The sequence below is a fragment of the Salvelinus namaycush genome, chromosome 7 (genome assembly GCF_016432855.1).
Source record: "Salvelinus namaycush isolate Seneca chromosome 7, SaNama_1.0, whole genome shotgun sequence".
Classification (NCBI taxonomy): Eukaryota; Metazoa; Chordata; class Actinopteri; order Salmoniformes; family Salmonidae; genus Salvelinus; species Salvelinus namaycush.
In genome coordinates, this window is record NC_052313.1 from 17,174,320 (window position 1) to 17,184,994 (window position 10,675).

Consider the following 10,675-nt stretch of genomic DNA (forward strand, 5'->3'; position numbering starts at 1 on the left):
TATATTGTAACTTTTGCTCAAATTGTCAGTGGCACAGTGCTGTGAGTGCAGACCTAGGTGTTCTAATACTACAGTTGTTTTTAAACTGCCCAAGCATATCACTGGTCATTTTTTGCTTGCCGGAGTTTACTTTGCTCACGTTCACTTTAGGATTTGACTCATCGGTTTGATGGGGGGCACTGAGTCAAAGCATGATAGTGCCCTCCTACGAAAATATTACTCATGTGTGTGTTCTCCAACTATGACACAGAGGACAGAGAGGAGTGCGCCTGTCCATTTAAAATACAAAAATCGGATAGAGGAAACATAACAAAATGAATAACATTTCTCTAAGAGCAACATTGAAGAACTGCTGAATTGATAGCCTATATTGTTGAAAGGAACTCGTTTGATTTCGTATCCGGGCAGCAAGCCACGTTTCTTAGAATGATTGACAACGGAATTTTCAACGATCTATTTGATTATTCTGGAATGAACGGTTGGTGATGAACGACTCAAATGGGAAGGAATAAAATTCATTGACGATGAACAATACTTTATAATGGAAATTGGAGTGATTCTTCCCTAATTCAAATATTTTTTTAAGAGTCGTCTCAGTCAAGACTAACAATGTTACTGATCAAATTGATTATCTCTACTGCTTTTCTTTTCAATGGTGAGTTTTTAACATTAAGGTGGAAGTATTTGCAAGCTAATATGTATCCTAAATATTTGTATTATATTCTATATTGGGCGATATAGCCTATAATGTAAACGTATATGATTTGAAAATGCGATTTTAAATGTGGATTCTTGTTTTATTTTCTATAATTTAGCAATAGATGTTTTGCTAAGCATGCAGTGTCATGTTATTTTGTATAATATAGTTTTCATAAATGTATAATAGACTACTAAAAATTGCATAATTGCAAGTTTTCTAACTGTTTAAAAGTGTTTTAATGACATCCCAGTTTATCCACTGTTCCTACAGGTGGTTGTGAGGGCTCTCTGCTTCACTCTGACATAAGAGCCAGTGTCATGTCCTTGCGGAGGAAACATGGGCAGCAGCATGATCGACATGCCGCTATTGTTGCGTCCCAGTGTCACTACATGCTCAAGCACCTCCATGGTGGAGGACAGATCTCAGTGTATATGCCACCCAACATTGCAGGCCACTGGGTATCCACCAGGTAATCTACTGTGTAATGTGCGCCATTAAAGGGTTTGTTATTAATCTTTATTAAATATGTACATCATTCTAAGAATGTATAGTCAATATATTGTAGCGAAGTCAGGGGGTAGACCTGACTGGAGCTTGAACCCGGGACCTTGCAGCTCTAGACACATGAGATCTACACTTCTTGAGGAGGTTGCTAGGTGTTGGGTTAAGTTCACTGCAATACTATTCTGTATGTAAACCTACTTGGCACAACACCAGGTTCAGCTTTAGACCTCTTAGGGTAAAAGATTAGATGTTGAACTGGCTGGTAAAATTAAGGTTGAGTTTTGACTCTAGTTACCCACCTGACTCACTGCATAATACTGGAAAAGTGAATAATTTGACTAAGCTAATATCATTCATGTTTTGCTATTTTCCCCCTGTCAGCTGTGAGGTCAGGCCTGGGCCAGAGTTCATCACCAGATCCTATCTCTTCCACCACAACCACACCTTCCAGGTCCTCCAGTTCCACTACAGGGACAACCGCTGCTTCTCTCCCACCTACACCATTCTCGCCCGGGGCCAGCTGCACCTGCGCCAGGCCTCCTGGGTGGTCCGCGGAGGCACCGAGGCCGACTACCAGCTCCACAGCGTCCAGGTTGTGTTCCACAGCCCTGAGGTAGCCAGGAACCTCAGCCAATGGCTCAAGCCCAGCTGCGGAGCTCCATCCCTGGTTGGAGGGGAGTCGTGGGAGCCCTGGGAGCCCCATATCAGCTATGACCTGTGGGGCGAGGAGGAGGAGCGGGGGAGGGATTGTGCCCGCAGGCTGGGTTTCACTATGAATGAGCTGCAGCTGGTGCGTGTGGAGCAGCGCCGCCGTCATGGCATCCGGGTCCCTGATGACCACACTGAAGAGCTTTTCCTGGGGGATGTCCACACTGAGCAAGCCCAGAGGACCCACCACAAACCCTCCAGCTACCAGCCACCCCTGCAGAACACCAAGGTCAGAGTCATAGAGATATATAATGTATATTATTCTCTATCTGTTGTACTGTATTTTTATGTTCAGGGTCATCACTTACATACTGAGACCCACTGAGATAGAATCCCTTTTGGCAGATACTGTAGTTTCATTTTCAAGTATCAAATCCCTACTAACTGAAAAGTATTGTGGATGTTGAAGATGACAAACTGTTGCAACATTGATGCCACACATGTACAGTAAGTGATACATCATATTCCAGTGCTGTGTACTTGTATTTTCTTTCAACAATCACAGTATTGTCTGTAGCTTCTTGTACACGACAACTTTCTGTGTTTGATTTTGGGCGAAATGGGAGAGAATATGAATTGTGCAAACCCAGCGGCAGAGCGGACCCACGGACGATAGTGATCATCTGTTGGTTGGTTTTCCACAGCCGCTCTTCAAAGAGAATAGCAAATAGTGGCGCAGTATGCTGTGCTCTGAATTCCTGCCCTTACTCTGTGGTAGTGTGTGTGCGCCTGAGGCTGTATCGAGGGCAGAGGGATAAAACTGGAGCCTGACCAGAGAGATGGAACTAGGCCTTCAGTTCAGAAGCTCCCTCCTTTCCTCCCTCTCCTCCGTCATACAAAAGGATCCATCCCTTTTATGTCTCCCCGCAGCATTTACCCATATATCTACCAGCATGTCTTTTTTTAACCAACACAAACAACTCCCAGCCTATAATGTGTCAGGGCAATGTAAATGAGCTCTAGTTAAAAGTTCAAAGCTGAGGCGAGTTATGTTGAAAGTGATTCATTCATTCTATGGTAGCGGAGGTGGTAGAGCTACAGCCAGCCTTGAATGAATACAGTACGCTCAGCTATGACGTTAATCTGATGCTCAACCACTAAGAGTACACTCTAAAATGGGCTCCCCACATAAGAGGGGCTTGATGGGCTTTTTACTAGATTGCATGCACAGCCCAATGAGTGTAAACAGGGATCGAAAACCATAAAGGCAGTCATTGTGTATGATGGGTCATCTTTGATGTTCTAGTTGAGTCCAATGTGTACTTGAGAAAAAAATTGAGACCCGAACTGTCTAAACCAGACTGTTGAAAGGTTTGGAATAATCCAAAACAGAGGCTTTGGATGTGAAAATATCTTATTTTATTTGTCTATTCAATTGTATCTCCATATTCCCAGCTATTGTCATTTTGAAACTCACACACCTGTGGCTGATTCTGTTTGATGATGAAGGACTTGAGAGCAAGGCACAGAAGGCACCCACTGCTTTTAATAAGTCCAACGAGCCCCGTCCAGAGAAGAGAGAGAGGAGTAGTAGCCCCATCACCAAGTGCAGTTTCCAGGCCAGGGAGAAGCTTTTGTTTCTTTGCCATGGTGATTGTTTTCATCGCTGCCATCAATTTAGGATGTGTAGTGGGGCCAGGAACACTCCCAAGTAACACATGAGAAAACAGTCTGCCAAGCCAGCACTCTTCTCCTTTATTGGGTTGGCTGGGCAGGTCAGAGTCAGACAACAGACTCCAGTTTGAATGGCCTTGTTTGTGTTTTTCATCATCATGATTGGTTGTCTGTTGACATTTCAGTTTCCATGAGTGACGTTATTTATCACCATGCTGTAACTCATTAAACTGCTTTGACATATCTATTTCACCTTGGATTTCACCAATGGATGTAACACATTGAAATGGGATGCGGTTCAACATCCACAGGTCTTTTGCAGGTGTGTGTATTTCTCCTTCTTGATTCACAATATGTAACATTCAAAAACATTCTCCATTGCAGAACCATGAGCGTACCTGCCTTATCTGCAGAGTCATCGCCAGGGCGGACCAGCATCATCCTCCCATCCTGCCCTGCGAAGAAAACCTATCCGTCAAACTACAGGGCCAATGGGTAAGCCAGCGGTGTGAGGTCCGCCCTGGGGTCCTCTTCCTCACCCGCCATTTTGTTTTCCACAACCACAACCGCACTTGGGAGGGCCACTACTGGCATTATTCTGACCCAGTGTGCAGACACCCCACATTCAGCCTGTACGCACGGGGTCACTACAGCCACGCAGTCCTCTCCACCAGGGTCCTGGGAGGGACAGAGTTTGTCTTCACAGGTAGGTGTTAGTCAAAAGAAAAAATACATGAATGATCACAGCTTATCATGCCATTATTAAAGTGTGCATAACAACCTCCCTTATCCCCTCTTGGTCTTCACAGTGGACCACATGAGGGTGACCCCCATGGACCAGGCCACCACCTCCCTGCTCAATATCTTCCGGGGCAATGAGTGCGGGGCCGAGGGCTCATGGCGCCAGGGATTGGAGCAGGACGTCACCCCCACCCATGGGTGTGCCGCCCTGGGCATCCGGCTTCCGCACACCGAGTACGAACTCTTCCGCATGGATCGAGACTCGGCGGACCACCTCCTTCTCTTCAACGGCCAGAGGCCCACGGATGGCTCCAGCCCTAACCAGCCCCATAAGACAGCCACCTCCTACCAGGCTCCCCTAGTGCAGTGTACAGGGGCCGGCCAGGGGCCAACGGATTGGGGGAGGGAAGCCGACCAGCTCCATAGGCTGGGGAGTAGCTGCTGCAAACAGGGAGAAAGAGGTGGCGTGCTGGATGTGGTCAAAGTACTGCTTATTGCAGCTATACCCGTTCTGCATCTCAGCTAGGGTTAGCAGTGGCTGAATGTTGTGGAGCAGCACTGACTGTGCATTGGACTTTTAGACTCTTAATACAGTGTATGTAATTAATGTTGAGTTGCTACATTCTATCATTCAGTGTCGTGTTCAGTAGGCATGAAACACTATGACAGGTGAAACGATGATCTACTGTACTAAAAATGCTTGTTTTCGTACGGTGTGCACTAAAGAACACGACCCAACACAAGTTGTCTATGGCCATGATTCAATCCAATCACGCTTTGTCGACAATGCCATTTAAAAGTAATTTCGATTGAGCCGACATGGGACATCCTAATAACGCGCCACTTCGATACAAGTGACTTTTCGGCTTTCTCTCTCTCTTTGCCCTATTACTGGTTTCTTCCTTTCTCTGTGTAGGTAGTCATGATGGTTGTCAATATACAAGCTTGTGGATTTGAAACTTAACTTAATACTCCTAACCTGCTAGAAAAAAAGTTGGCGCTGTATCGAAGTGGCGTGTTAAGGAATGTCGAGCCGACATATGCAGCACTTACCGTGAACATTGCCTTTACAAGCCCCATGGGGTTGAACCTCAGCCTATGTATCATGCAGCTCACTCCAATGACATTTGCATGTTAATCACATGGCGTATGCAATTTGAGTTAAAAGGAATGGAGGACACCAAACACAAATGGAATCGAGCCTCACTCTTCCTCAAAGACAAAAGATGCACAAAGATGACAAACTGCCACAAAAATAGTGTTAAACATTTTATTTCAATGTTAAATACCATGGGACAGGACTGCAAGAACAGAGATCTTTTCAGTCAACATTTGCCTCACGAGGGATATATCATTTGTGTAAAGAAAAAAAAATAATCTAGAAAGAAATGTAATAATAATTCTGTGTGTGTCAGTAGGAAACAGGAAATGTCCATGGAAGGAGAAACCTATATTCCCAGCATACTGTATTGTTTCACATTCCTCAAGAAAAATTAAGGATTTAAGAATTCAGTGAACATTTCAATGTAAGAGGCCATCCAGCAACATGTAGCAGTCTTTTGCTTGGAAGGTTTCCCCCCCCATCCCATTTTATTAAAATGATTAAAATAACATACAAGACACTGAACATTCCAACTCTTATTAAAACCACAGAGTGAAAGAGAACTCATTAGAATTGTTCAACCAAAGTCTTGAACCCAGTACCCCGAATCGCCTGTTATCGATGCTCTAACAAGTGTAAAATTTGAGTTAAGAAAACCTCCCTCCCCTGATGCCTCACCCCAGAAAAAGAACAGAACGTCTGAACAGACCCCCCCCCCCCAAAAACCCAGAGAAAGCTCATTCCTCTCTGTTTTCCCACACATGTGTATTAACCGTGTGAGATTGTAAAAGGCGAGGCCAGTTTATTATTCGGGTACACAGAACATATGTACATACGCAGTGAGCTGACACTATCACTGATAATGGCAGGTCAACGATAACACACACTTTAACCTTGAGGGTCTTGGGAGACAAATGAGAGGCTATGCCGGCCCGCTTTCCTTCTCTCTCGCCCACCCCCTCCCCACCCCTACAAGACGAACTTCCCTAGGAAGAATCCGATGAAGATAGCTGCTATGACGACCATTAGCGAGGGGAGGGAGCTGGAAGAGTGCTGTTTGCTCATCATGGCGCCCGAGCCGGTGACCATGTCGTCTGACCGGTGGGACTTCCTCATCCTCAGGCCCTCGTCCTGAGGGGAAGATAAACACATCCTTCTTTACCACAGCCAAAGCCCCAGGCCAATATCATCTTACAAGAACATTAGTCTCCATGCCATGAGGATATATTACCTTTTATCACCAATATATAATACTATCCTAATATCACCCCAACCCTAGACATCACACAACCTAAGACCATACCTTGAGTTGTCTGTTCTCGTCTGAGAGTTTGCCCACATCGTACTGCAGCCTCTTGCACTCAGCCATCAGTTTCTTCATCTCAGAGTCATCCATGGACGCGCTGCTGGGCCTTGGCGCCGATGTGCCATCTGCTTTGGAGTTGAGGACGGGTGCAGCTTTGGTTGCATCGACATCATTCTGGAAGCAGCCAAAGTGAAAAAATACAAAAGTGACCAGGAACCTAGTTTCCCTCCCGACATTGCTGTACATGCCAACCAAATAAACTCAACACGCTTTTGAGTAGACAAAATGTCATGAAACCGTTACATCGATGGAAATACATTTTTAAAAACGTGTTTAATTTGTTTGAAATTAGTATGAAGAGGTGATACATTGTCATTAGGGGCCTAACGGCAAAATGACAGCTATAACCATTATCCAACATTACATTGTTACACAGCTACAACCATACCTGTACAGCATACTTAGCACTGATCAGACAACTATTCTACTACAATCAGAATTTACACTAGAAGAGAGGTGACCACCTACGGTGAGTAAACTGCACTTCCCAATCTGCCCCTGAACAGCCACTTCCTGCTCTGCCACAAACCTTCCACTGCCTGCCTCTCACTGAGCTGGGTGCTGACATGAATTCTGGGAGATCGCTGGAGTCGTAGCGGGCTGCCAGGTGGTGCCAGCTGCACAGGGGAGTGCGGTATTCTCCGGGGGTGGGGGCTGCCCTGTCCCTCAGGTGCCTGGCGCTGAGCTTGGGGGTCTGCCCAGGAGTGGTGAATGCCATGATGCTACCACGGGTCTCCCTGGCACTACCACTAGGCTACCGCACGAGGGGGAGCACACGCAGCATGCATGATCATAGATATATAGAGGTCATGTCTTTAACTTTGGGGCGTTCAGTGGTTCTCAATTGCTGCTTTGGTTGTAGGGTAAAACATTATACACTCCAATTACACACTGCTATAAATGACTGTGTTGAACCAACAAAACTGACCTGTCACCACTAGGAACAAGTTCTAATTGTTACATGATGTGAGTGTTTCAGATGTGACCATAGAGAGCTGTGAGGTAGAAATGCTTGTTATTACAGTTTATCCACACAAAAATCCACAAGATCGCATATTGGCAACAATCTGTACCTACATAAAAGGCAGAGAAAGGAACAAACAGCAGTAAGGAGAGAGCGAAAGCCATGTAGACTCTATGAGAGAATGTGAAAAAGATGCATTGACAGACAACACTGAACTGTGGCCGTGACAAAAGTACAACATTGGACGCATAACACCAGAACCCTGGAAGGCCGCTGATAGAAGTTCTATTTTCTACTACTGTACACACTACTTACCATTTTATCGTTTTCAGAGGGCAGTTCAAACACACATCTCAGCTTGGAGTCCATCAGATCATCTGGCTTCGCATCTTTCCACTGTGGCGATTCAACAAGTACAAGATAAGGTAAACATAGAAGGATTAATTGATTACAGGGACCGCTGATGGAATAACAATAAACATGCAACACTCAGGGGCTGTGTAATATGCTATTTGCTGCCCTCTGCTGGAGAAATCACAAAAAGCAATTTAAATACAGTACTGAAATCTGTGGATCAACAAAAGCAGGTTTTCCATTGATGACATAGCCACTAGAATAAAGCACAAAGTGTATTTGGTAGTAATGTAGACAGGAAAACGTACCACTGCGTCCATGTCTGTAGCAGTGGATGGTGCAAAGATTGTCTGTACCATGAATTTGTGTTTACTTTTTTCATTGGGGTCATATTCAAAGGGCTGGAGCATTACTGTGGAGACAGAAGATATGGGGTCAAAATTGGGTCAACAACTATGCCTACTGGTAGATGCATTTGACATGTACATGCTTGATTCTTCTGCATTTACAAAGCCACACAATGAATTATAGTGGAAATAGTGACAGGATATAATTTGCTCTTGTTTTGTGTTGTTGACAAAACGGGGTTGCTTGAGTGATACTCTCACATGTTTGGCAGCACACTGACAAAGGTCTGCAAATACAAAGCCTTACCAGAGACAGTGACAGTGGCTCCTGACTCAATCATGCCGCTGTTGGGCCGTACACAGTACCGGCGAGGTGCAGTCGTCTTCACTTTGAAGCATACTTTTCTGTCAGAGGGATTTTTGAGCTTGAGGTTTGTGGTCACCACTTCTGTGAAGGGTCCTGCATGGGAGAGGAGATGAGGGTGTTGAGGGTCAATGGATTCACGTGAAAATGGCACACAGGCACAAAATTGACAACCAACAGACTAGTTGCTACACATTATGGAAGTTTGTTTACTGTTTAGTAAAATTACCCATTGAAAACAGAGTGTATCTGGGCTCAGATAAATATGTAGCTATAACAATGCATGCACTATCTGGGCATAGCAAAATGTGGTATGCAATGTGTGGGATAACTAGCATATGAGCTGTCAGTCAATCAGCTTGCTCCCATTCACAACCGCAATTACAGCCTTGCCACTGACCCTAGCAAATAAATTAACAAGTGAATGTCTGGTCGAATCAGAATGTGTTGCTTAGCTAGCATACCGATCTAGAGAGTATACGCCTTCCAAAACCAGTGGGTTGGTTAGAATACTAGAAAGTACAGTACTGTTAAAGTGATATCTCTGTAACTCGGTACAGGCCCATATATCCTCGCTCCAATCTCAAAATGGCGGCGGTATACGAGCGGTGTCAGTGGGGTTGTTGTAGCTACACATCCCCGGTCCAGGGAGCTGTAGTGGTAACGATAGCTACCACTCCCGAAAGCGTCTACTACAGCCTGTAACGTTAGCAGTACAGGTGGTAACGTTAGCTAGCTACCGACAGTATTCTTATCTTACCTTTAAATTTGAGATCATACGGTGGTTCAAGATCAAGGACCTGCTCCAATTTAGACATTTCGTGTGAATTGTGTTGTTGGAAACCGTTCCAAGGAGCCAGGTCAGTGTAAAATCTCCTATATGAAGAAACGAGTCACTCTGAGCCAATAAACGTGATCACGAGTACAGTTGAGTTGTTAAGGAAGCGCGCAGCAGGGCAAAATGCACGTCACCGCGAAATAAGTGCTCTTACCTGTGTTCTCCTTCAAAATAAAATCCCCCCATTGAAACGGATCGAAACGGATACAAATAGTGCCATATTTGGACTAGATAATGCTAAACCAGGTTGGAATGTTATATAATTTATTAATTTGACAATAAAAAAAATCAGTTAAAATCCCACTGGGGATTTAAAAGACTGGATAATTGCATTAGGGGCAAATACACAGTATGTATATATATATATACACACACACACACACACACACACACACTGAACAAAAATATAAACGCAACATGTAAAGTGTTGGTCCCATGTTTCATTAGCTGAAATAAAAGATCCCAGAAATGTTCCATACACACAAACAGCTTATTTATCTCACATGTTGTGTACAAATTTGTTTACATCCCTGTTAGTGAGCATTTCTCCTTTGCCAAGATAATCCATCCACCTGACAGGTGTGGCATATCAAGAAGCTGAATAAACAGCCTGATCATTACACAGGTGCACCATATGCTAGGGACAATAAAAGGCCACTCTAACATGTGCAGTTTTGTCACACAACACAATGCCACAGATGTCTCAAGTTGAGGGAGTGTGCAATTGGCATGCTGACTGCAGGAATGTCCTCCAGAGATGTTGCCAGATAATTGAACCTTAATTTCTCTACCATAAACCACCATAAGTGTCGAGACTAAGCATTAAATCCCTGACTAAGCGTTTAGCATTATTAGATGCACTGGAAAGACAATGTATTCCATTGAGCCTATTTCCGACATTACCGGGTGTGTTTGACAGGTCATTACAAACATTTCCTCGGTCGTAACGTTAATGGGAAAAAACTACTGGCACAAGCAGGAATATGAAAGAGCAAAATAAAAACAATCAATCCAGTGAGATTTAAATTACTAGAATATTGTGCACCCCTCAACAGGCTGAGAAGACAGATCCT

At 44.4% G+C, this 10,675-nt stretch overlaps 2 protein-coding genes across 3 annotated transcripts; one reads left to right on the forward strand and one right to left on the reverse strand.

Moving 5' to 3' along the window:
* Positions 1-297: 297 nt before the first annotated feature.
* LOC120051032 (protein APCDD1-like) lies at positions 298-6,021 on the forward strand. Its single transcript, XM_038997637.1, has 5 exons — positions 298-655; positions 971-1,169; positions 1,586-2,141; positions 3,911-4,232; positions 4,336-6,021. The coding sequence occupies exons 1-5, from the start codon at positions 610-612 to the stop codon at positions 4,791-4,793; spliced, it is 1,581 nt and encodes a 526-aa protein (XP_038853565.1). The 5' UTR covers positions 298-609; the 3' UTR covers positions 4,794-6,021.
* On the reverse strand, positions 5,524-9,723 carry LOC120051033 (vesicle-associated membrane protein-associated protein A-like). 2 transcript variants are annotated; one of them, XM_038997638.1, is made up of 7 exons: positions 9,525-9,723; positions 8,708-8,860; positions 8,362-8,465; positions 8,015-8,095; positions 7,265-7,489; positions 6,673-6,849; positions 5,524-6,500 (listed from the first exon to the last, which is right to left on the reverse strand). In XM_038997638.1, exons 1-7 carry the CDS (start codon positions 9,580-9,582, stop codon positions 6,339-6,341), a joined length of 960 nt encoding a protein of 319 aa, XP_038853566.1. In that variant the 5' UTR covers positions 9,583-9,723; the 3' UTR covers positions 5,524-6,338. The 2 variants fall into 2 exon arrangements, with proteins under 2 accessions (XP_038853566.1, XP_038853567.1); XM_038997639.1 differs by lacking the exon at positions 7,265-7,489 and having other exon boundaries at positions 9,525-9,721.
* Positions 9,724-10,675: the final 952 nt, after the last annotated feature.

Excerpts from the sequence above, each read along its gene's own strand:
- LOC120051033 (XM_038997638.1), bottom strand. The coding sequence starts at position 9,582 with ATGTCTAAATTGGAGCAGGTCCTTGATCTTGAACCACCGTATGATCTC. Across the intron at positions 8,096-8,361 it reads CTACAGACATGGACGCAGTG|TGGAAAGATGCGAAGCCAGA; the intron begins GTACGTTTTCCT and ends GAATCGCCACAG. Across the intron at positions 7,490-8,014 it reads CCTCTGAAAACGATAAAATG|CCTAGTGGTAGTGCCAGGGA; the intron begins GTAAGTAGTGTG and ends CTCGTGCGGTAG.
- LOC120051032 (XM_038997637.1), top strand. The coding sequence starts at position 610 with ATGTTACTGATCAAATTGATTATCTCTACTGCTTTTCTTTTCAATG. Across the intron at positions 656-970 it reads TACTGCTTTTCTTTTCAATG|GTGGTTGTGAGGGCTCTCTG; the intron begins GTGAGTTTTTAA and ends CTGTTCCTACAG. Across the intron at positions 1,170-1,585 it reads GGCCACTGGGTATCCACCAG|CTGTGAGGTCAGGCCTGGGC; the intron begins GTAATCTACTGT and ends TCCCCCTGTCAG.